Below are 27066 nucleotides of genomic sequence, written 5' to 3' on the forward strand. Positions count from 1 at the left end.
TTTAGCCTTTTTAATTCAGGAGTATAGTGCAAGCAAGTATTGGTTGAGTCTATCTTCTGTTAATCAATACTGAACAAAATTAGGTCATGATTATTGGTTTCTAGGCAACCACTAACTTCCAATTAATTTAATTAATTTGTCTTTATCTACCCTAATTAGGTCTAAAATGGGTTGATTGTTGTTTGGTACTATGTCTTATATATCATATACACTTTTTACAATGGCTAATGATGATTAGCTATACAGGAGTTCCAGCATAGGCCCCACTAATTCCCTCATAACATCGCACTTTTTTCCTTCCACCATAGGAAACTCTTACTTAAAATATATTCACAAAGAAAATAGTGGCAGAAATTGATCTCCAGATGTCAGGAAGGAGCACAAGTATTCAAGCAACAAGCTGGTGCATAATCTGATGTTCTTCAGCATGCAAATAACAAGACATGAAATCTGTCCATAGACAAGCATGTCTTGTTTCTAATTCATAAAACAATGAAAAGCATTTAGCAACTTTTCATAAATCAGTATGCATTAACCTACTACCTTTTTCCTACCATCTGTCTCTGACATCCACTCCAGCCCTTCTACAACTATTGTCAAAATACCCTTCTCCAACTTCATCCTTCCACCTGCTGCTTTCCTTCCTTTTCCTTTGCTTCCACATAACCTCCTGATGTCTAGCCTCTCTTAAACCCTGTTGGTAACCACTCACTATGCAACCAGCTCTACACTTCTGGAAAACCCCTGCAGGAGATTCCATTTAACTCGACTATGCCACAATACCTCCAAAGGTATCTGGAAATTGTTTCATTTTTCAAAGAGGAAGCTGAGATCTTGACCTTGTAATTCACTTCTTCTTGCAATAATTTTACTTCTCCCATACCAAATGACTACAGCAATTAGAATTAGTTGCTGCCTGATTATTTGTTAAAACAGGGTTTAACAAAATTGTTTGTCAAACAAGGTCAGCAGTTGATTGACCCTGATTACTGATTAAAATGAGAAAGGTTTTTTTCTGCGATATTGTTACATTGATAATCATAACATACAACAGAGAACTATTTGTATAGGAAAACCAACTGTAGTAGTATTAGAAGCTCAAGTGACAGTCAATACTCCACCTACCTCAGAAACATTAACTCCCTACATCTTAATACTCTCTTTAAGTCAGTGTTAACAACTGATAGCCACCACAGCTGAGAGAGCAAACTTTAAACTTTTTTTCAGACTGTTTTTACCATTTAGGTTTGACTACATGACTTGCAGGCAATCCAGAGACACCCTATATACTGGACCTATGTCAAGACAACTACCACAGGGGCTGCTGAGACCATCACCTACACATCTTGTGACCCAGTTGCATGGCCAGCTGTCCTGGTTTCAGCTGGGATAGAGTTAATTGTCTTCCTAGTAGCTGGTATAGTGCTGTGTTTTGGATTTACGATGAGAAGAATGTTGATAACACTGATGTTTGCAGTTGTTGCTAAGTAATGTTTAGTCTAAAGTCAAGGATTTTTCAGCCTCTCATGCCCAGCCAGCAAGAAGGCTGCAGGGGCACAAGCAGTTGGGAGGGGACACAGCCAGGGCAGCTGACCCAAAGTGGCCAAAGGGGTATTCCAGACCATGTGATGTCATGTCTAGTATATCAACTGGGGGGAGGGAGGGTAGGGGGATCGCCACTCGGGGACTAACTGGGCGTCAGTCAGCAGGTGGTGAGCAATTGCATTGTGCATCACGTGTATATTCCAATCCTTTTATTATTACTATTGTCAGTTTATTAGTGTTATCATTATTATTATCAGTTTCTTCTTTTCTGTTCTATTAAACCATTCTTATCTCAACCCACGAGTTTTCCTTCTTTTCCTGATTCTCTCCCACATCTCACTGGGTGGGTAGGAAGTGAGTGAGTGGCCGTGTGGAGCTTAGTTGTTGGCTGGGGTTAAAGCATGACACCAACCCATTCTATCTTTTGCAGTAAAGCAACAGAATGAGAAAGCCATTGCCTATCACGCACTTACTGAGTGGTTACCACCACTCTCTCCTAAGTCTCCCACTTTACGCTTTCCCTTTCATTTGAAGCTTCTGTTGTGGAGCCAAAGTCCAATTTTGATTTCTGGCAGAGGAAAAAAAATTAATCCTAAACACAATGAAATTCTAAAAAGATACAGTACTAACTTGAAAAGGCAGCTATTTGTTACAGACTAAGATTACAAGTTACTTTTTTTATTTATTACAGTGAATACTTAAAGTTAGGTTGGAATAAATACAAGCTTTTTGTTTTGAAATTTAATTCAGTGGAAGCATGGGTCTAGCAACTCTAGAATAGGCTGGGTTTTGCCAGATACCTACCTCCTGGCATGTCTGAATGTATGTGATTGTTTCTGTGCAGTGTCAAGGCAATTAACTCTTTTCCAAAGCAGAAGTGTTCCCTGTTTTCTTGGGCGAACTTTATGTCACAGACTTGGGATTGTGTCAGTGGAATAGTTGTTTCCTATACAGACCAAGTTTCATGCCTATGATAGAGGGGTGCAAAACCAGAAAAAATGTCTTTCTCTGGGTGATCTTTTCCATTCCAAGATCAGGTCTTTACAAGAAGAAATGTGAACATGAATTTCATAGAATCATAGAATATTTTGGGTTGGAAGGGACCTTCAAAGGTTGTCTAGTCTAACCCCAATTTGATTCAGAAGGCTCCATGAAGACAATATGAAAATTAGCAGACAACTTAGATATGTTACCACATTAAGATGTTTCAGAAGCACTTCAGAACATACCCATTAGTCTTCTGTGTTGAGTGCAGTTTTAGCCATAAGATCATCTGCTTTAATTATTGCCTGATGCAGACGGAGGGAACTGGCTTCTCAAAAACAAATTATAAAAAACCCTATTCTTTGGCACAGGTACAGCATGTAACACTTTCATTTGTGGTCACAATGTGGTTTAGGTTTTTCTCCTCCCTACACACATGGATATCAAGCTGATGCTAACATAACTGTACAATATGTAAGCATTTTCACATACATGTAACAGCAGACATTCTCCTGCACTTCAGTATCTTTCTTGCTATATACTGTGTAACACAAACATTCTAAAGAACAGGAAAATAAACAAGTCAAATGATCATCATTAGTATCAGTACTGTCATAAATCTAACTTTTAAATCATCATATAACTTTTAATCATCACATATTTTCATTTATAGTTACTACACTTGCAGTTATCTACCTTGATCTGAGACTGCTGGTTTACACAGAGAAAGGTCTCCCTCATGTGGAAATCTGCCTACCAGCTGTAAAATAAAAACTGCATTTTGTTTCTTCATAAAGGTTCCATTGCTTAGATTTGCAGATTTATTTTTGGCAAGTATCAATTAGTATATTTTTTACAACATTTTAGTTTATCAGAGCTATCATTACAGTGTGAAAGGAAAAAAACCTTTGATAAGATAGGATCACAAGATCTTAAACATGTTTAAAAAGAAAGCAAAATAATTCCAAATTCAGTCAGAATGTATGGGAAATTAATCTAGGCAAAATTCACAGTTTTTAAGATAATCTTGCATCCCTCAGTTTCCTCAGCTTTCCTTTATAGCTATTCTGAATACTGTTCAAGGTGTTCTCATATGTGATTTTCACATATTGCCTTTTCATGACCCAGCAGAACTGGGGTCTAAAACTGTAACTATGAGAGTTAGAATTGACTTAATTATGTGGTCTGTTAAACCTACGTAGTTAATATGTTTTGGCTACAAATATTTATGTTTCCTCACATGCATAACTAGTGTGGCTCAAAAATAAGTCCTGTCAAATTTTCCAATTCAGACACTAATTAAGCTCCCTTTTTTTCCCAGTTTAAATGCTTTAAAAGAAAAACACATAGAAATAAAGTTTCCACTGAACATTCACAATTGTCATTTTTTTCCCCCTGAAACACATAGACAGATTTGACCCAAAGTGAATGCCTTCTGTTTTCATTTGCTAGAGAAAGAGGAAGTCTTTTGAGTTGACCAGGCACATATTCTTACTTTGTGGTTGAATAAACAAATAAAAAATAACAGCCATGTTTACAGCTATGGTTCAAATGCCTAAAATATATTAGCTAATAATCAAAATTAAAGTTTGTTCATATACATGTTGTAATACCAAAACCAAAGTAGGGTATGATATCTAAAGACAAGGAAAGTGCACTTGGATTAGCAGTTTTATTTGGATGGTGTAGACTTGGCTTGTAAGACTCTCTTTTCCTGATCTTGCAGAAAAAAATGCAAAATAACTCCTCAATTACTTTCACACTCCCACAGCTGAAATCATTAAATCTATGAAGCTTTAATGAAGCACCTCTGCATGCTACACTGTAAAGGAATAGGAAAATCTTGGATTGACTTTTACTATTCCCACCAGACATCTTCTTCCCTTCCTTCCTTATATGTATCTCAAAATACTTCACAAACCAACTGAAACCATTATAATTGCTCAAGTATAACTTTTTGGTGTTGATGTTGATACAGTTTGGAAAACAAAGACCTCATTTGTGATCATCAACAAAAACGTGGTGGAAGAACTGCCAAGGTCATAGACTTTGGCTGGTTTTCCTCAATGAAGGGAAGAAAGTCGTAGCTCAAATGGTAGGTTTGTTTTCTTTTCAATTATCCTGTATAAGTTTATAAATGTTACAAGAATTTAATGGGTATCAGAATGAAGGCTAAAAGTATCACACAAGCATCTCTGCTGTAAAGCTGTCTGGAACAGGTTCTCAGGAAATTTGTCAGGAAGCTAGAACTCAACCCAAACCGTGATGAAATCAAACACACTTCCCCTCCATCAAAGACATTGGTGAGCCGTCAATACAATAGAAGAACACAGAATAATAATGAATCTGTTTCTTTTATTGCTGGTAGTGTCCTTTTTTTCCCCTCCAGTTTTAAAATCTGTTCACAAGACAAAGTTTAAATGCATCTATTAAAAGAGAAACATGGCATCAACTCCCCATACTGATTAGTATTATTTCATAACAATTAAAAAAAATTACCATCCAAATTCCTCAGCTTCTGCACATCTCAGAATTTTTTTCCCTGATGTGTTGAATTTTGCAGTCCTATGCAATTTTAAAAAATGACATTTTTATTTAAACAATTTTAAAAAATCATCAAAAAGTGAACCAGTTTCCCTAGAGTGATATACAGTTATGATGTGAAATACACTGACATTTCTAGCTCATTCCATACTTATATGCCATTACAAAGGAACCACAATTTTACTGAACACATAATCCCTTACTCAATAGGAAAGCTCTCTGGCTTGGTTTACGCTCCAAGAAATTTTGTAGCATATCCATCCCATCCAAAGATCCTCCAGGTTTCAAAATGAGGTTTCTGTATTTCATCCCAGCCTGATAAAAGGTAAAGCAGAATGTTAGCATTTCTTATCTTGCAAACTGCTTCTTTTCTGTAATTGTTGCTTATTTAAAAACCTACTCATGATTAAAACCTTCCCTCCTTCCAGAATTTCTTAATACCAAATCATAATACACCACAAGTATAATTTAGATCTGCTGGAAGAACTCAGGAAAGCAGAAATTTAACCTATTCTCAAAGAAACCATTTTTCTTGTGGTTTTACACTGTTTTGGAAGCTGCAACCACAACTTGTCTGGAAGACATTCTATAAAGCATAACACACACACAACCTCCACATGGTCTTCAGTGATGGATTATCCACATGACTGACTGGCAGGAAAAGGGAACCTAACATCCATTCTCACTTAATTGATGTTCTCTCTTTCTTGAATCTCTGTTTGGAGAACAGAGATGACAGTTCAGAGATATATGTATCACTGAGGAATGACATTGCACATATACACATACGTATAGTAGTATATATAATATATACAAACACATCTAACTCTCTTATTAAAGTATCTTAAAGTAATGAAGACGTCACTCAGGTTTTATCTTCAGGAAGAAACATTACTTCGGAAGGAATGGATTCCTTTAAAAAGAATGAACCAAGCTTCTGAGACAATAGTAAGTAATGAGGACTTTCTTAACAACAAGTCATGTTTTAAAGAACACATCTGGAAAGTTCTGGGCTTCTGAGACATGATTATGAATTAGAAAATATTATTTCACATGCAGATGTCCTAGATGCTTCTGACACTGAAGAAAACAATGTTCTTCCTTTTAGTCACTGTATATACACATATATACTTCCACCCCATGTCAAAGCTATGAGATTACAGGACCACACTGCTTCCTGATAGCTGTACTGCAAAAACAAGCATGACTTAATTGCATTACCAATCTCATTGTCTGAATTACAGCTGGAAAAAACTAAAATGAAAAAAAAAAAAAAATTTCACTGAAGCATGGCTTATAATTCACTATTTGTGCTAGTTTCCTGAACATCAGCAGCAAATGAAGATATTATTCCTTGTAGTTTAAAAGCATTATTTGAGTAGACTTGAGTCTTTCTTTCCTGTTGTCTCTCCAGAGCCAGAGCATTGCTCAGTTCTAGGGAGACCAGAGGATATTTCAGATACTGTGCAAGAATTAAGGAGCATGACAGCCAATTAAGTTAGAGTTAAGTGTTTGCTGAAGAGCTTTTATAGATATAGTCTCTGAAACTAGTTTCTATAACTGTTGCTCAAAACAGGAAGGGAGGTTTTATTCTAACAGGAAGAGGTAAGCCAAATTTCTAAAAGCTCTAGTTGTAATACCATAAATATTTTCCTTTCCTGCTGTTCTGAAGAGTAGTCTAAATGTAGATATAATGAAATATGAGTAACTACAAAAATCATATTGGTATCTAGTATTTTTTTATTTTGTTTGTCCCATCCTGTGGAACTCTATTACACTTACATGGAATGCAAATAATGAAAGCAAGTTGAAAGAGAACCAATTTGAGAAGATAGCATTGCTCTGAAGAGAGAGGGAAACTCTCCACAGTTACCCCTGAAGTTATATTAGCATTCAAGCAAAGTGTGTGCGTGCACATATATGCTAGAGAGTGAGTCATACACACAAACACACATATATAATCATTTTTGTTCCTCACTCTTTAGCCTGGATAGCAGGCTTCACATTAAAAGAGGCACTAGTTGCCTTGTAGCTGAACCACAGCAAATATTCACTCCTGGTACAATTCACTTATTTTCAAAGCCTCCTATACACAGACAAAGAAAACAAAAATCCCCACCAAAAAAATCAGAATAAAAGGCACTTTAATCCCTCAGGAAAAGTAAAGGTCACAGAGCAATTCTGGCAAACCATAGCTTAGGGTTTTGACTATACAATCACTCAGAAAAGAGTTTTGAGAGTAGGGAGTAAAGCTAACAGAAGAAAAGTCTGTGATAACACTGGAACGGTGTGCATGTGTCAGAACAAAGAATGGACACAAAGTCCCACAAGTCTGGCACTAGCACCCTTATCCATCTCTCCCAACTGCTAGGAGTTTAAAAAAACCAGCAAGTCAGACCCCTCCCCAAATGCCACTTTTAAGATCCACATGAACAGCATTTTATTAAAAAGTTATTTTCTTCTCTCATTTAACTTGCCATTTCTTCTCTCCTGCTTTTATTTATGAGTGACAACATTGCCATTGAATAAGCAGGTATGCTTATTCTCACATGTACCTGTCATGAATCCCTAGCACTTCAAAGTCAGTCTTGACCTCCAAATCTTTCATCACCTCTCCTCTCAAACTACTCAGTTTGCTGCTTTTCTTCATAAAACCCCTTTGGATTTAATAAAATCCAGTGGCCTAACCACTGTCTCGGTTTTCTAGTCCCTATCCCTGTCTCCTCTTTGGACTCCTCTCTTTGTCCTGCTCAAAGTCTAATCTTGTTTCTCCACCCTCTAGAGGGAGGGACAGTTCTAGAAGTTCTGGTTGCTGTGATAAGGAAAGGGAGGAATGAAGGCAAATTCCAGGAGAGGAACACGGAAGTCAAGCACTTTCTACTCTACCCTCTCCTTTACTTCTCTCTTGTATACATTTACTGAAGGGAAGAACTAGTGCTGGCTGCTGAATCCAGAGTACAGATGAGAGGATCAGGAAAACTGAAAGGTCTTTCCAATGATAGAAATGCAGCATCTCAACTCACAAGTCTAACACTACAATCTCTGAAAAATAAAAAAGATTGCCAGAATTGGCAGGACTACTAACCACATCACTAACTATCCTTTCTTTCCACTGGAGACAGAAGAGGCTGAAGAATTGCACAAGGGTAAAGAAGGCCAGTAAATCTAGAACTTGTCAATGATTTGAACTTCAAAAGCCGCTTGGGAGAAAAACTACAGAGGAAAAAATTGGCAAGTTATGCTGTGCTGTGAAAGAGAAAGCTCAAAATAAATTCAGTTTTCTAAATAATAACTACATAAAAGTATCACACACTTGAGGTACTATTAATAGAAATAGAGCACCATTATCATACAGCTTTCACAGCAGAAGAATATGCATCTGCTTTTGCAATGGAGGAATATTTTTTTTCAGTCTAAAGTTAGAGGAAGGCATTAGTCAATGCAACACAATGTCTTTAAAGTGTCATAATATAATATTAAATATATGACTGTAACAATTATATTAAAATCCAAGTGCTCTTGGAAATTTTAAGATTATTTTCTAAAGTAGTTAAGTTACTTCTATACCTTTTTGTTGTTGATCTGAACTTGACAGGTACAGAAGAAGTACTTGAGATGTTATACCTATGGTTCATGGTTGCAATAAATGTGGTTTCAGAGACAGAGTGCAACAAAAGTCTTCAGTAAAAAGTATTCATCACCTACCTTTGGATTCATTATTCCTTCTTGCTTAAAGCAGCTATAAAAAATGTCCATGGAAAACACTTCACTCCACAGGTATCCATAGTACTGACCATCATAACCACCTGCCAGATGTCCAAAAGTAGCTGGCATGTTTGTTCCTTGAAAAGTAGATTAACATTAATTTATTTAAATCAGATGCAGTTATTTGTTTGATGTATACAGTATTTCAATTTTAATAGTAAATTAATAAGGAATTTATATCAACTACTTTGAAACTTCTAACATAAAGGGTCTAAGTATGCCTCAAAGTATTGGCCGTATTCTGTTGACTACAAAGGAAACTCAATTTCCCATTTTAGACTAGTTGCACATCCAACACAGACGTGACCAAACATCTGAAGTGGTATTCACATCATGTCACCATAAAATACAACCTGCAAAAGGTTAAGTTTTATATTTACCTTAATCTTCCTTCAGAAGAGACGATTAAGATTACCCCAAGTTTCAAAGTAATTATTTTGGCTTCATAAAGTAGATTTTTATAAACAACTCTAGTTTTTTCTATGCCGCGCATTATTGGGAAAGAAAGGCGCGTTTAACGAAACCATTTGGACATGCCCTATAAAAGCTTCATACTGACATACCTGGGGTGGCAGGAATTCCTAGAGTCTCCATACAGTATTTAGCATATTCATCTGCTGGGTCAACAGATGGCTTTGTATGCAGTGCCTGGTCAACTTTGCTCAAAACAATCTGACGGAGGGTTAAAAGGCCTAATTGGGTAAGAACATTTAATCAACTAGCATCAAAGTAGCTGGAGTTTCTTTAGCACCTTTCACTCAAAGATCTGAACATGCATCCTAAACTACTAGAATGTTAATCATGGAAAAAAAATTTGGTGTTATGTCATTTCCATCTGAATTGCTTCAGTTATAAAAAGTTGAGAGACATATTTTTAATAAAGGAATTGTCATTATGACCTCCTTCTTTTCAAACCTCATTTTCCTCACAGATGAAAACCAAAATAAAGCAGGTATTATAAAAGCAACTTTCAGTATATAAAATTATGTTTTCAGCTGTCTTTACTTCCAGTATACCATTTCATTCAGGGCTTGCACAGATGATAGTAAGTATATCTATCCTAAGACACTTCAAAGAACAGCAAGAACTGCTGCTGTGCTGCTGTAAGCCTTTTTTGAAGAAGCTACAAGATATGAACTTTTACTCAGACAAAATGCTTATGTAGCTACAGTGCCTGTACAAGCCAGAAGGACAAGGACTTCTTGTTCAGCATAGGGAAGCAGTATGAAATAAACAGCAGTGGCTTAATGACAAATTGTACCATAAACAGGTAAGACTATGATATTGGGGGAGTCCTGATTACAGGGACAGAGGGCTGAGAGTGACAGAATAACAATGAGATGATAAGTAATGACATGAGATTACAGTCTCAGTTTGGAGATACATGTAAAGTGGTACAAGACGTGGAAGGAGAAGAGAATTGGGACCTTAGTTTGGGAGGGCAGTATATCTGCCGGGAGGGTAGAGAACATGGATTTTAAGTTTCTGGATTGAGAAGTTAAGAGGCTGTTTGAGCAATGCAGGGCTACAACACTTCTGTGTGGGATATGCTCTGTATGTTCAGTAAATTAGCAAACAACTTTCATGTCTGTCAAGTGTCACATGCAAATCAAATGTAGATGATACATGTAGAAAATCTGATATTGCATTCATTCACAGTGCCTGCCCTGGGCTACCAGAAAAAAAAAACAACAGAAAACCCAGGATCTTCCCCATCACCCCCAATTTTAAATAAGAAAAGTTGGTAGGTAAAAAAAGTCACATGGAGAGGAATGCAAAGGTATTTTAGTCCTGTGGGTAGCTTGGAAAATCAGAGCTGCTACTGTTCCTGCAAATAGTGGTATCTGTCATCATAGCCTTTATTAGTGGTGGGACCCACACAAATCAACCCAGAAAGACAGTGGTAAGTGTACACACAGAAGAAATGTAATGGGCTTATTATGTTTGTCTTTAATGTTTCCCACCAATTTTTTAAATGATACATTTTTATACATATACTGTGGAGAGAGAGGGCAGAGATATACCTGTATTAGCCAGTCTAGAGGCAGCAAGTTTCTCAAGGAGAGCAACTCCAACGTGGCTCTCATCTTTATAATGTCTTGACATTTGCTGTAGAGGTTCTTTTTCCCACACCCAGTTCTCAAACATTTGTGAAGGTACTTCTACAAAGTCTGTTTCCACGTTAGTTCCACTAAACCTAGCAAAATCAGTCTAAAAGGAAAAGCCATTGTGTTAAACAAAAATAGAAGCCAAGAATTCTAGCAAAATATAAACTTTCACATGTCAGAATTTCAGTGTTAATCACAGCAAAAGGAATCATTTGAACACGTCAATGATAACAACAAAATTCATTTTAAAGAAAGGAGGGCAAAAATTCAGATATAAGACTATCACCAAGCAATGAAATAAAGTACTCAATAGTTATTTACTGCATTCTCTGCTGGTGTGAAACAGTACTTCAGTTTTCTTATTATTATTGATTTTTACCTTTTAGATTATGACAGCAATGAAAATGTTTCCGTGCTGTCTTATGACAATGATATAATTTGTAAATCATTATAAAATCTTGTTATACTACCCCAAACTAAAATAAAGTCCAATTATACACTTACAAAATAGTTGTTGTATTACAGTCTACTGCACCAATACAAAGATTTTACTTGACCAACTTATCCTATTAAGCTTTGTCCTAACTGTCTTCATTCTTAAGGCATATGGTTAACATATAGCACAATTTTTTGAGCCGGTAATACATGGCCTGAAATAAATGAATCCTAGCAACTTTATCCATGAAAGGTCTCCAGATCTGACACTCAAATCACTGATAGAAGAATCTTCCTTCTGAAAGCCAAGCACATTAGAGCTTTTTATTTTTTACTTTAGTATTATCAACCACTTCATGTTTTAAAAGCCCCCTCAGATACTAATTTTGAAGAAAATCTTTGTACAGTTAAAAATCTTAATTAAAATATATTCCAAACCCAAAACATTCCTAAAAATAAAGTAACTTTTGAAAGACAGTTGTTCAAATGCCAACAGAAATTATTCTATCTCACTCCACACTTGTCCTGTAATAAGCCTACCTCTTCTCACCAACCCAATTTTCTTACTCTTCCCTTCTCAGCAACATTCTAACAAAACATTTCAAGTGCTAAAAGTAAAAGGGAATTCCCAGTTTCCTAAATGCCCTCTTTAAGAGTTGTAGCTATTTTTAAGTTCCATCCTCCATCAGGGAATAGATGCCCACAGGAGTACTGGCTTTTGAACTTACTGTCTTGCAGGGTTACAAAAAAAAAAAGCATGTATAATATAGGACTTAACATTGAACTGACAGCTAAGTCACATGCATACATCTTCCTCTCGTGTCTTCAGAAGAAGAGCAGAAAAGGAGAAGATATTTGCCTTTATTCACACTTGTGGGTTACTCAAATCCATAGTTGTAGCAAGCTGGCCCTTCTTACTGTACTTGCTGAATAGCAGCTATGAAGAAAAGCTAGGAAGCATCATATGGGAAGAAATGGTGATAGAAGTAACTAGAACAAAAGGCAAGAGGAGGGCAAGGGTTTATGGCCCTCAGATATCCTCATTTACCCATACACAAGTGCACCATGCTAACAAAAAATATTAAGACATTTGGTTCAATAGCTCTCCCTCCCTAACAGCACAAACAGATCTCTTCCCTGCCCTGACACCTCGCTTTCCAGCACACCCCCAGTACATTACAAGGAGTATCAGTTGCCAAAAGCTGACCTTTACCAGCAGCTCCCAGATTCCCACCCAGTCTGATGACCACATACCCTTTAAATGTCAAGTTTTAACATGCTTAAACAAATCATCATATGAAACAAGATAGTGCTTTGTATACACAAGTCCCAGAGGACAGGGTGTTCTTATGTAGGACTAGCAAGTTTTTTGCAGGTGTGCAAATAACAACTTACATAAAATACAACAGCAGCAAGCACTGTAGCTATGCACACGGAAACCACGTCAGCAGTAGGAGAGACAACTGGAAAGCAGGCCTCCCTGACCTGTGGGCAATTCCACAGCAAGTGAAGTACATATGCATTGGAATTGTTGGCTTGGGCTGCCCAGAAGGGGCTCTGCAACACTCAGGCACATCCTCATTGGTTATCAAAACGTTGTGGTCAATTTTGTACGAATGCTGAATGTGTCCCATTTATACACACCTTCTAGGTAGTTTAAAAGAAAGTACAGGTTATATTTCTCAATTTTTGACCTCAGAAACACCTGTTTTATGGTGAAGATGATCAAATAATCATTATATTTTTACCTTCAACATGATGCAAAAATATCTCAGCCAGTCTAGCTACTTGTTCTGAAGTTTGCTTCAACATAATTTGTTTAATTTTGAATTTAGTATACAGATTTCTATGACTTTGTTTCTTTATTCTGCAGTCCTAGCCTCTAGGATCAAGGTCAAGAATTAAAATCTAATATGTGTCATATTTCTCTGATTTTATTATTTGGTACTTGTTTATAAAGAAGATGAAAGCAGTGCTACACAAATTCTGGATTTGTAGATAATTAAGCAAAATTTTTGGTGAATGAGTACTGAGACTTGTCTCTCTGAAACGTAAAATTTTCATTAGGTCAATAATAGATTTATCATCCGGCGGAATCAGTTTTACATGTAGGTAAAAACGGAACCAGCAATTTTACAACTTTATTGACATCTTGATGCAAAATCTGCAGACTAGCTTCAATGCTTTCTGGTCACCCTGAGGACCCTGACTGTCAGATAGGAGAGCAGAAAATAAAATAGCTCAGGCAAGACCTGTTTTAGGCTTTTGATGCCAAGAGTGATAGGTCTCAAGAGTACTAAGTGTTAAAAAACTGGAGGTGATCTGGATTCACAAATTATTTGCATTCCTAGGTACAGCAACCTTTTTCTGCTTCTAGTATCTGGCATGCTACTAGAAGTAATAAAAAGCCCTCTGACAGCTGTAACAGAAGCCACTACTGAGCACCTTCTTTACCTTACACATGGATCTATTCACTCATCACAGGTATCTGCATGGTGCAAAGGCAAAAGTATATGTTCATATGAACAGTTTTTTCATAAGAGGGTGTATTCATTGCTGTAGTTTCAAATAAAAGCTAAAAACCCCCAACCTGTCACTTTGAAAAATAACCAAAAAACTGCATAGGTACTTTATTAAAATTAGAAACCACCAAAATAGACTTACACCTTGCTTTGAGACAGTGAAGAAGTCTTACACTGGAATTGAAACGTCACTAACCTGTGCACATATCTGATGCATTACATGACCAAATTCATGAAAGTAAGTCTTTACTTCATCATGTCGCAGCAATGATGGGTGATCTGATGCTGGTTTTGTGAAGTTGGTTACCAGAGCAGCTACAGACATCATTCTGCTGCCATCAGAGAGAAGACAGCCAGGTTGGAGACCAAAGCATGCTGCATGCCCATACTTTCCCTCTCTGCGTAAAAAAATATATCAGACACTATCTTCAAACCACAAGTCTGCTCACCAGAATGGCAAAGCCTATTCCAGAACAGGGACAATCAGTCAGATTGATTTTTTATTTTTTATCTGACTCTTTAAAGCTTTACATAAAGAAATTACACCTTTTCATGATTTCTGAGACTCACTAAGTTTAAGATCCTGTTAAGAGCACAAGGGGGAAAAACACCCAGTACTTAACTCACATGATTCACAGCAGCATTTACAAGAATCTGATTTTTACTCAAATACTGAAAGTATATATACTTTAGATGTCAAGTCTATTTTAAACTGCTGCTGTAACAGGAAGGACTAGGTTCTGTCCTCTGAAGCAGAACTTTTTCTTTTATTACAGGAAATAATACAGTTTACTGCATTTTCAGTGTGATGCAAAAGTTTAAAGAAAAATGATTTTGAAATTTTTGCCCTAAACCTGAGTAGTTAACTTGGTAGTTAAGTCAGAATAGTCTTACTAACAAATAGCTTCAGCAATTCACATGATATGCAGAAAGGGGGGAGCAGGCAAACAGGTGAAAAAGATAACTTGTGCCTGTCTTAAAAAGCACAATTTATGTGCTATTGTATTGACTAACCTAATTTTCTTAACCCAGAGAAGCCTTAAATCAGTTTATATTTATAAAAGGTGTCAGCCAATTTATAAACTGCTAAAGAATAATTAAAACCCAAACACAAACAAAATAGTGAGAAACAGTCAAAAAGGACTAGCTAAGAATAAATCTTGTCAAATCAGTCTAGTCTCCTAATCTCTGACAGAACACAGATGATGCTATAAATAGCTACAAAGAGAGATGGAGAGCTACAGACGTCAACCTGTGCTCAACAGGGGTCTATTCTTGGTCCTAATCTATTTGATAGTTTCTTTAGCAGTCTGGACAACAGGGTACAAAGTACACACATAAAGTGTAAAGAACTGGGAGAAACCAGCAACACTTGGCAGGTAGGAATATAATTGATCTGAACAGATCTGAACAGACTGCATAACAGTTCAGCATAAATGAAAAGTAAAACACAGTATTAGAGGAAGGAGAAAAGTTCAGAGAGGCAAAAAATTATGGACAACTGACTAGACAGCAATACTTCAGAAATGAATAAAGTAATAATGCTTCATAAACTGAAGATAAGCAGGAAACACAGTGGTACTGCAAAAAAGAGAAAGAAGCATAAACAGTCTGAAAACAGTCCAGAGGACAACTTCATGAACACAGTAATAGTCTCACCAGTGGGACAAATATTTACTTCCAAATGCATTTAATTTCAACCACACCAGCAACCCACCAAGACCAATTCCATTTTAAACACATAAGTAAAACACTAAGTCATAATTACCTGGGGTAAAGGTCCAGATAGAACTGCCCTAACATTTCTCCTGTTGAATTATCCTTTACTGTATAAAGAGTAACGCTGTCATGCCAAACATGAGCCCTTTCTACTTGTTCAAATACAAGTCCCAGCAGCTTCTGGTAAATATTCAGTAAGCCTTCTGTAACAGCCTCAATTGGGAAGTATTCCTTCAGCTTTTCTTGATCTATGGAGTACTTCAGCTCTTCTGTTTTGTTCATATAGTAATGAAGATCCCATGCATTGATTTTTCCATCATAATCAAAGTTTCTTTCCTTACACTCCTTCTTCTTCAAATCTAAAATGAATTCTCTTTCTTCCTCAACCAATGGCTTTAGCTTCTTACTCAAATCATCTGAAACAAAGATTGCCTTGGAATCAACTTCTGTGTTCCTTACTGTAATGTGTATTCCTATAAAACACACTCACAACTTTAAGCACATGCCCCAAGACTGGATGCTAGAGTTTTCCATTTGTTGACTAACAGCAAGCAAACAGTCTGTTTTCCTGTCTTAGTGAGTTTTAATTGCAAGCATGCTATAAATACAGGAGTCCACATAGGCCTAGCAGTACTGTGAAGGGTTTTGGTAAATTTAGACTTTTTCAAAGACATCAGCAATGGAAAGTAACGCTAGATGCTTTTGCTTGAAGCCTTTGAATTTACCTCATGTAATCTCAGTTCTCTTGACATGTTTCTGCAGAAACAGCCAAAGACTACAACTACTATTAGTTACTGTAAGTGCAACACAAAATTCAAACACTACTTTTTCTTCCAAGACTTTTCAAAACAGATTATTATCTACTTCTAGCTAAAGTCCTATAAAAGAACAAGAGACTAAAAAGTTCTTGCCTATATGATGGCTAGCTTCTAGACTCCCAAAGCCACAGGACATTAATCTCTTATGATCCCTATTTTTTCCAATACCGCTTTTCTTGGACAAGAAAGGGTCATAGCACTATTAATCCAATATATTGAATATAAAATATTTAAGCTTACTGAAACTCCTATGAAGTACATACAGTACTTATTCTCCTGTAAGTATTTCTGGACTACCAGACACTTATTTCTTCCTTAAGAATTCAGGTTAATGTTCACTATTGGTATCTAGAGTGTAAAATTTAGGAATTGCCAGTCCTGTTTCTAGGTAGGCTATAAGGCCCTATATGCATTTACATGACTGAAATACTGTTTGCAGCTCATATAAATTCAGAGTATGTCATAGGGCAGAATGCTTTTCTTCCTAGCCATAAGATCAGCTTATGAACATTGATTTAAAACATGAATATGCAAGAAAAAAGCAGAGCAAAACATACTGTCATGCTTGTAGCCAAGGATATATCAAAAGAATTAAATGAAAGCTGACAATTAATTTGATGAACTTTTTCCTTTGAAACATGATATTTATGCATAGAAAAGTATATGATCTCATACTTTTAAAAGTTAAAGTCACAACAATAACTGCTAAATTATGAGGTGTGTCAGCTTCAGAACATGAAAAAACACAGTATTATATAAGCGCATTTAGAATTACAAGAATAATGGATAGAAAACAGTCCAAACTACTTAAGTACACTTAAAAAAATCAGGTAATTCTAACGTTTAATTATAAATGAAAATTAAGTGTAAGTTCATTGACAAACATATGGATAATTGGTATTGCCAAATATGGAGCTGAGCTCACACCATAACAGGAGAAAGACGACAGAATTACAGTTCAAGGAAGAGGCGCATTTGAACCTCTTTATTGATGTATGGACACAAAAGCCCACTACTGTTATTAGTTAATACATGTAATATGATTGGAATAACCAGGGAGCTGCTGAAGTCCTGTGTACAACCCCCATCAGTTAATATTTAAAATAGGGAAACAATAACTAGACATGATTTAGGGTTTAGGAACTAACTACTAGACAATGGGGCTTCATGTTTATGCCAGAAAAGGTACTGGATTGTGATCTGGTCAATAAACCTTGAAGAACCACTTGGAACTACCAAGATTAGGGAAGAAGTAGGTAAAAGGTAATTCCTACAGGGGGAGATCGTGACCACTGACTCATTGACCACCTACTCAAATGATACCACCTACTTAAAAGAAGACAGTGAAGGAAGAAGACAGAGTCTGCACACTAATTTACATGAGGGGCAAAGAAGAAAGAGCCAATCATTAAGGAAAATAACAATGAATATGTATCAGTTAAGCGTATAAATATGAGAATTTTTGAGACAAGGGTGTGCTGCCTTGAGACAGGCACCCATTCATGTGCATCAATGAAATTAGTTGGAAAATACCTCGACTCTGTGTTACTGGCTTGCACACCAGGTAAACGAACCCCGTTTGTGGGACAACAGTTTTCTGGCGACCCAGATGGGACTGCGCTGACACCCTTGCCCGGTTTGTCTTGCCGCATCCGACAGGGAGAAGAGACCTGAGTGGACTCCAGCACACGCCGACCTGTTGATCAGGGACTCCATTGGCTCCTCTCCTGTGGTCGGGTGGTAAGCAACACAATGGTGCAATGCTACTGAAAAGAGGTATTTTTTTGAATATGAGAAAAAAGGGGGGAGAGGAAGACTACAGAAAAGCAGTGAGCATTTGGATCCTGCATAAGACATATCAAGGAGGACATGCAGCAGAAGACAAAGGGAGATGTCCCTTGTTTGGTTAGCATTTGGTTAAACTGGATTCTGCATAAGACATATCAAGGAGGATACACAGCAGAAGATGAAGGGAGACGTCCCTCGTAAATTCTTTTCGGTACCAAAATGGGCGCTACTGCTTCCCAGTAAGTACCCTCCTGCTCTCCCTTAGGATGCATCCTAAAGAATTGGAATAAATTTGGTGGGGATGCCCTGACAAGAGATAAATTAAAATGTTATTGAAATCAGTGGTGGCCACAATACCAGTTAGAGGATGGTGAGAAGTGATAAGAAAATGGATCTTTGAAATATAATACAATATTACAATTAATGTTGTTTTGTTGTAAGACTGAAAAATGGGATGAGGTACCTTATGTTGATTTATTCTTTACTTTGAGAAATGATTGGGATGTTTGAAAGAAATGTGGGTTACTACATTCTAAACATCAAATTGCTACATATGCATTGAAAGAAAAAAAAGAAAAAGGAACTAAATATTGTTGTACTGAACGTGGGAGTGGAAAATCTGACACTGTAGAAAATGAAGAGGATGTACAATTACTAGTATCCTTCCCTAAGAATTCAGAGGCAAATAGTTCGAGTGATGAAGAAAGCGATAATATGAGTCCAGTCTCAGGAAGAACAAGACAACAGAAACCTGTAGTGCAGGGTCCCCTTAGACAACTGGTGGGACCAGAAGGAACACCAGTATATGTACACGTACATTTACAACCTCTGATTTATTACATTGGAAGCAGGTGGTTGGATCATATCAAAGCAATCCTGAAGGGATGCATAGTACTATCAAAACTGTGATGATGACTCATAATTGGGGAGATATACAGGCCCTTTTAGAATATTTGTCCACTACTGAAGAAAGAAGAACAGTTTTAGAAAAAGCTGGAGGAGTGACCCAATGGCATGGGGGAGTACCTAATATGAACACTTACCTCTCAAAAGAAGATCCTCATTGGGACCCTAATATGGGGGGAGGAACGGAAAGACTAAGAGAGTACCGAAAATTTGTTTTATATGGAATTGAACACAGTGTACAGGAACCTAAAAATTTATCCAAATTATATGAAGACAGACTAAGGGATAAAGAGACCCCTTCTGCTTTCCATGAGAGATTGTGTGAAGTGGCACAAAAATGGACTGATTTAGATTCAGAAGATCCCAGTAATTTGAAGTTGTTTAATATGTTGTTTATCAGTCAAGCTGTGATAGATATTAGAAAAAAAACCTACAAAAATAGAAGGGGCAGATGGAATGACAATTTCACAGTTATTATCCATTACATATAAAGCATACAGTAATAGAGATGAGGAGGCTGAGAAGGAAAAACAAGGATGGGCCAAAATCCAGACACCCCTACTAGCTGCCCTAAATGATGGGAGAAGTAGAACGCAAGGAAAGGGATGTGGAAAAAGTGGATTTCAAGGAAGGAGAAGAAGACAGGGAAGCTACAATAGAGAAAATTACAACACCCCTTTAGGAGCAAATCAACGTGCATATTGTAGACAGGAGGGACATTGGAAAAAGAAATGTCCTAATCTCTCTATCAGGGAAAGAGGAAAGAAAAGGTGTTGTGGTTTAACCTCAGCCAACAACTAAGCACCACATGGCCACTCACTCACTTCCTACCCACCCAGTGAGATGTGGGAGAGAATCAGGAAAAGAAGTAAAACTTGTGGGTTGAGATAAGAATGGTTTAATAGAACAGAAAAGAAGAAACTGATAATAATAATGATAACACTAATAAACTGACAATAGTAATAATAAAAGGATTGGAATATACACGTGATGCACAATGCAATTGCTCACCACCTGCTGACTGACGCCCAGTTAGTCCCCGAGTGGCGATCCCCCTACCCTCCCTCCCCCCAGTTGATATACTAGACATGACATCACATGGTCTGGAATACCCCTTTGGCCACTTTGGGTCAGCTGCCCTGGCTGTGTCCCCTCCCAACTGCTTGTGCCCCTGCAGCCTTCTTGCTGGCTGGGCATGAGAGGCTGAAAAATCCTTGACTTTAGACTAAACATTACTTAGCAACAACTGCAAACATCAGTGTTATCAACATTCTTCTCATCGTAAATCCAAAACACAGCACTATACCAGCTACTAGGAAGACAATTAACTCTATCCCAGCTGAAACCAGGACAGGAGGCTATTGAATTAATGACAGAAATCAGGTTACACTGAAGGGACCAGAGGAATCTATTAAAATCTCCCCAGCCAATCCTCTGGTTCCAGTTAAGCTGGGGAATGAGATAATAGATTTTTTTAGTTGATAGTGGAGCCACACATTCTGTAGTAACTAGTTGTAAGGGGCCCTTAAGTAAAACTAAAATAAATGTTGTTGGTGCAACAGGGAAAAAGACCTTAAGACCATTTTTAAAAGCTATGGAGTGTTCAACTGGTGATACTAAATTAACTCATGAATTTCCCTGTATGCCAGAATGCCCCTTTCCACAGCTTGGATGGCACATACTTTATAAGTTGAATGCACAACTAACCTTTTCTGAAGACTCCGTTCAGTTGCATATTCCTCCAGAGATGGCTTGGAAAGCCCAAATATGTTTAATAACTGAAAAGAATCCTGGCGAAGAAACGAATATTCCAGAAGAAGTAATAAACACAGTTATACCTTTGGTATGGGCAACAAAGACACCCAGACGAGCGAAGAATGTAATTCCAATAATGACTGAACTTAAACTGGGAGCCCAGCTAGTAAGAAAAAGACAATAGCCTATTAAGCTAGAAGCCCAAAAGGGGCTTAGATAGGGGCTTTAGAACCTATGATAAGCTCCTTTTTGGAATATGGGCTGTTAAGAGAATGCCAGTCAGAATATAATACTCCAATTTTACCTGTAAAAGAAACCTCGTTCTTCAGAGTATAGACTGGTACAGAATTTATGAGAAATGAATGTGAGGACAATAGATGTCTACCCTGTGTTTCTGAATCCATACACTCTCCTTGCTTAATACTTATTTTACAGTGTTGGATTTTACAGTGTTGGACACCTAAAAGATGCTTTCTTTTGTATTCCTGTGGATAAGGAAAACCAGGCCATCTTTGCCTTTGAGTGGGAAAATCCAAGTATAGGGTGAAAGAAGCAACTATGTTGGACTGTTCTTCCCCAAGGATTCAAGAATAGCTCCACCTTGTTCGGTAACATACTGGCTAAAGAGCTAGAACAATAGCAAAGTAATAATGATGCATCATGACTGTTTGATCACTATTGAACAGGTGTATTCCACTAGACATGGTCTGCAGGATGAACCCTTGCCTAATGCGGAGTTGGAGCTATTTACTGATAGGACCAGTTTTGTATTGAAAGGAAGGCTAAAAGCTAGATATACTGTGGTAACATCTACTCAAATTTTAGAAGCTAAATCTCTGTCTAATAACACTTCTGCCCAAAAGCAAGAATTGGTAGCATTAACACAAGCCTTGGAACTTGGCCAAGGAAAAAGAGTCAATATATATACTGATTCTAAGTATGCTTTTGGAGTGGTGCATGCACACGTAGCAATTTGGAAAGAAAGAGGACTTTCAACCTCGCAATGAACCCCAATTAAATACGGAGAAGAAATAATGAAACTTTTACAGGTAGTTCTTCAGCTGAACGAAGCTGTAATAATGCATTATAAAGCCCAACAATGAAGGAACAGTGATATTATAAAGGGAAATCGAAAAACAGATCAAGTGGCAAAGGAAGCAGCTCTAAAAGGGCCAAAATTTGAAGAAGCCTTAATTCCAGCACCTCATTTAGAATACTGTCTCCACAGTATACTGAGAAAGATCAATTGGCAGAACAATCTAATTGTTCTAAAAATGATCGGGGATGGCGGGTGACACTTTTAAAACAATTGCAATTTCTGAAAAGATGATGGAAAATCTACTTAAAAGATTGCATCAAGAAACACATTCAGGAGCAGGTGCGTTGGTGTTGACTGCCAAAAGATATGTTATAGGACCAAAAATGCAAAATCTAGCAGATATCATAGTTAAAAGATGTAGTATTTGTTGTGCTAATAATCCAAAAATTACCAAGAAGTTTATAGAAGGAGTTATGAAACAAGGTATAACTCCTGGGGAATACTGGCAAATAGATTTTACAGAACTACCAAGGTGTAATTTATACCAATACTTATTGGTGATAGTAGATAGCTTTTCTGGTTGGCCAGAGGCCTTTCCATGTTGTACCAACAAGGCTAGAGAAGTAATTAAGGCCTTATTAAAAGAAATTAGCCCTAGGTTTGGTATTCCACAAGATATTTCTTCTGATAAAGGACCCCATTTTGTTGCAGAAATAGTACAAGGAGTTTCTAGATTTTGGGGTATTAAATGGGATTTGCATACCCCTTGGAATCCACAGTCCAGTGGTAAAGTAATCTTGTAGAAATGTAAGAGAGACAATGGAGACAGGGTGGTTGAATAAAATCCTGCATGGATTTAGATTCGCCCTGACTGGATTGTTATAGAGTTTACTACAGAACCTAATCATTTTGGTTGATACAGTGATTTTTGTTTGTATTTTGTTTGGATGTCTTAAGAGTATCATTGTAAGACAGGTATCTCAATTGTATGTATTAATGATAAGAGACAGAAAATGAGACTTGTAGAAGTATGTTAAGACTTCACAAGTCTCAAAGGGGGGAAATTGTTATCAATGAATATAATCATGTAACATCTTAATAACACTACCACCAAACAGACTTTATTGCTGTAATAAACTATTTTGAAGGCTTTATTTATAGGATATATCAATATACAATCCTAAGTGGTGTTGGGACACATTAATAAAGGAAGACATACTATTTTGTGGAATTATATAATTCCAGAAAGTAGAGGTTAACTCTATGCACAAGAGCAGGCCCACTGAGGTCAACAGGATGACTATAAATTCATAAACTGCTCAGTTTAAAATTTTCAAGATATCTCTGTTTTCAGACTGAAATCCATTAGAGGGCTTCTGAATTCCAGATATAATCTATCATTCCAGATTTAATTTTTTAATTCAGCTCATGGAAGTTGCATCATCACATACTGTAATCTTTCATTATACTTAATGCAGTTGTATTGGAAGAAGACACTAAGGCTACAGATGCACAAAAAATTGCAGCTGACCTAAGGGAATGAAAAGCTGCAACTATGACGCAGCCTCTTGAACTGATAAAATTGCTTAGGCTGCACATGTTATTCTGGTTCCAGAGTAGAATAACTGCATTTTGGGGCAGAGAAAGACATAACTGCCTACCTATATGGGCTGTTACAAAGTCGTTATTTTCAGATTTTTGTCTTGTGCTTCCCTGTTTTGGAGCAATTGCATTTGTACAGGTATGGTCTAAAAAAAAATAAATGCCAGAACAGAGGCAACAGAGAGTTCCTTTTCTATCTAAACATGACGGACACTGTGACCCAATTATGTATTTAAATTTATCTTGGCTGAGGAGTCATGTTGCCACACCAAATATGAAAGTATTGTTTACAAATAAGAACAAACCTAAGAAGGCTGTTACGTTATCTGTGCTCTTTGCAGTGTTTACCTCCAGGACAAAGTTGGCATGTGTATTATAACCAAGAAGCTCTGCTACTTTTGCCCTTATTGGAAGCAGTTCCTGAAGAATTTTTGTGTTCTCCTAAAAAAGAAAGGAGGCAAATTTGTAAAGTGAAACCAGAAAACGCATGTTATCAAAACAATTACCTGAATAATATCTGTAATCATAAGAAATAACAAACATTTAAAATGAAACACTTTAAGATATAAATGTAGAGTAAGGTAAGTCTAGCTAGATTCTTATAATTTTTTTTGTCACAGTATTTGATTGCCACTAGCTAGTTTTCTAGTCAGTCATTACTCTCCCTATTATCTTTTTTTATTAATCAAGATATATATCATTTCCTTTTAGGATAATAACAAATCTTTGATGGTTGCAAAGAGTTTATTTCCTTTATCAATTATTTAAATGTGAAAGATAACAGGGAAATGGCTGACAGCAGGCTTAATTGCTTGTTAGTGGTGAAGGCAGACTGCAAAGCTATTGTGCCAACATTCAAAGCTTGTTTGCAAATTTGCCTCTTTTGCCACTGACAAAAGCAGTCAGAGAAAAAGATCTGAAACACAAAAACCCCAGGCCCTGACCTAAATGCGGTGGAGGATACTTGAGAAGCTGAAAATGTAACTGTGTTAACCTCCTGTCCTGGAAAAGTGTGATTTCTCATGGAAAAACGTTTTTTTTCAAGCACTAGGTTTGAAGATTGTCCCACAGTTTTAACAGCAAATCCCTTTAAGTGTGCTGACTTGCAGAGTTTTCAGTTCTTGGTGCCCTTTTATTCTATCTTGTACTCTTCACATTTCCTAGCACTTCAAGTACAAAAGCTCAACTCTGCCATTGTTCTCTAATGAATGGTTGGTACAATTGCCTGAATGACACTTCTATCCTTTCCATACTTTTTCATTATTTTAGACCTATCTAGGTGCCTGGTCTCATCAGTATCAAACAAATTATTTGTGAAATTATTTCTTCTTTTTATAAGGCATGTTTCTGGCTATTTTTCAGAAAATTAAATGAATCTTTTATAAAAATCAGTTTTTTTCTAAAAATCTAATTGAAATTCTTATCAATATGCAATGTGTTAATTTCACATTTAATCACCTGTATTTCATAATTAAAATGTGTGCTTAAATAACCCTTCTTATTCTGAAGAATCCCAAAGTACTACAGAAGCTACAGTCAGAAATCCTTCTCTGGGAGGAAAGTGCCAGTAAGCAGCTGCAGAACACTGTAGGGAAATTTGGCAAAAGATCAAAATCCTATTTCTATTTACAGCACCACTGAAACTTTAAGATATGTACACACACAGAGGCATATCATCAACTTCTAGGGTCTTTAGACATCACAATAAACTGGAGCAAGGAACAGTTAAAGATCACACTGATAAGTTTTGATTTCATAGTACTAGACAATACATAGAACTCAAATCTAACATTTGAATATGTAGCTCCATTTTTCAACTCTGTCATCACCCTGTAGAACAGTCAATATACGACATACCTCTTTGCACCTCGAGTTAAAGGCAGATTCCATTTTTCTCCTGGTTTCCGAAATGCAGCACTTCTTCATGACAGGAAAATAGTGGGGATACTTTAAAGTAATTTTATATTTGTTTTCCTCAGTCTTCTCTAAATTCTTAATAAAGTCATCAGGAAGGCCTTCTATAGAACACAATTTAATAAACAATGTTTACCAGAATTACTTACTCCCCTCTCTTTTTGTGAGATTGTTGCATTTGTTCTGCAGCAATCTAATTTGACATCAGAAATCTCCATGGAAATATAATCCCTCTTTTTACAACTATTTACTAAAACTTTTTCAAATCACAACCAAGCAAAATAATAATAAAAAAATATATGTAAGGCTACCAGATAAAAACAGACTATGACATAAAAAAATAAAATCACTGGTTTTATTAAAGCACATTTTATGCCATACCCTTCAGATAATGAATCCCAAAATTCTGTTACATAAAATCTCTAGATCAGTTTAAATGATTGAAGTAGCTAAAATATATTGCCAGACAGAACAGTTTTTCCAATAATTGCAATGAATATAATACACAGGAGATTGCCTGATGGTGGAGAACTCAGAAAAGAAGCAGAGAAGAGTAAAGTTAAAAAAAAAAAAAAAAAAAAAGGTAGGACAGATATGCGAACTTGATGCATGGCAAACACTTCAGGAAGCACAAATCTATGAAGAAATCAAACACCTGCAAAGGGTAATTCTAAACTGACCTTGGTAAAGGATTAAAAAGGAAACAGAAAAGATTGGAAAACAGTCAAGAGTTTCACTTGATCTAACCATCATTCACTGGGCCAAAAATGATTACTCCAGTAAAACTGCAAGGTTGAAGAAATGGGAAGAGCAAGCATACTACTCACCAAGTTCTTCCTTAGAAAATAGAAGAAATGTGTTTTCCTCATTCAAGTTTTTGTTAAAGTCTATACACAGCTCACTCAATTTTTTCTTCATTGTCTTTATTTCCTGTATCAGGCATAAACTGAACTTAGTAGAAAAACAAAAATCAAACTTGCATTTACTATCCTCCACATGAATAGTATTTTACTTTTTCCAGCTAGGCTCTCTACTAGCCAACAATGATTACCAGCACTGAGCAAGTAACACACTGCAGGTAGTGTCATACGTCACTCTCCCTCAGCCTCCCTTTTATCTTTCTTTTGGTCCTGAGCAATATTGTTGCCAACAAACCCTCGGTCCTGGCTATTGTTCTGACAACTTTTCAAATGTGTTCTCAACTCAGAGGGGATTGAACACATAAACACATTCTCTGAACAGCATTATGTGCTACATTCAATTATTTTCTTTTATTTGAAAATCTTAAATTACAATTTTAAGGGTAAAAATATCCACTAAAATCAATAAGAATCAAGGGAGTAAAAATGCATGCAACCTATTGAAAAACAGTCCTTTGGAGTTATATAAGCATGACAAAAAGAAGAGAATACTCACACAAGACAGGACCATTCCAAAACTTTTTTTATAATCCTGATATTCATCCACCTGAAACATTTTCTTATATATCTCATAGCATGTCTCTACCCCTTGCTATCAAGTTCACATGAACACAGTAGTTACCAGTAGAAGAATACACACCAAATACAAAACTTGGCAGAGACTATGATTAGAAAAGTGTTTACTTCAATGTAATTCAACTA

General features: G+C 36.6%; 1 protein-coding gene across 1 annotated transcript in view; it reads right to left on the bottom strand.

Annotated features, from left to right (window-relative positions):
* Positions 1-4870: 4870 nt before the first annotated feature.
* NLN (neurolysin (metallopeptidase M3 family)) overlaps positions 4871-27066 on the bottom strand; it is a 36399-nt gene continuing 14203 nt past the window's right edge. The window contains exons 5-13 of the mRNA XM_010580516.1: positions 26272-26374; positions 25388-25548; positions 23836-23971; positions 15672-16038; positions 14100-14301; positions 10863-11049; positions 9402-9530; positions 8779-8915; positions 4871-5388 (exon numbers count right to left, since the gene is read on the bottom strand). Of these exons, the coding sequence (XP_010578818.1) occupies positions 5254-5388; positions 8779-8915; positions 9402-9530; positions 10863-11049; positions 14100-14301; positions 15672-16038; positions 23836-23971; positions 25388-25548; positions 26272-26374 (1557 nt within the window). The 3' untranslated portion in view covers positions 4871-5253. The remainder of the gene's footprint in view (positions 5389-8778; positions 8916-9401; positions 9531-10862; positions 11050-14099; positions 14302-15671; positions 16039-23835; positions 23972-25387; positions 25549-26271; positions 26375-27066) is intronic.

The sequence above is a fragment of the Haliaeetus leucocephalus genome, unplaced genomic scaffold, assembly GCF_000737465.1.
Source record: "Haliaeetus leucocephalus isolate CR32 unplaced genomic scaffold, Haliaeetus_leucocephalus-4.0 Scaffold722, whole genome shotgun sequence".
NCBI lineage: Eukaryota > Metazoa > Chordata > Aves > Accipitriformes > Accipitridae > Haliaeetus > Haliaeetus leucocephalus.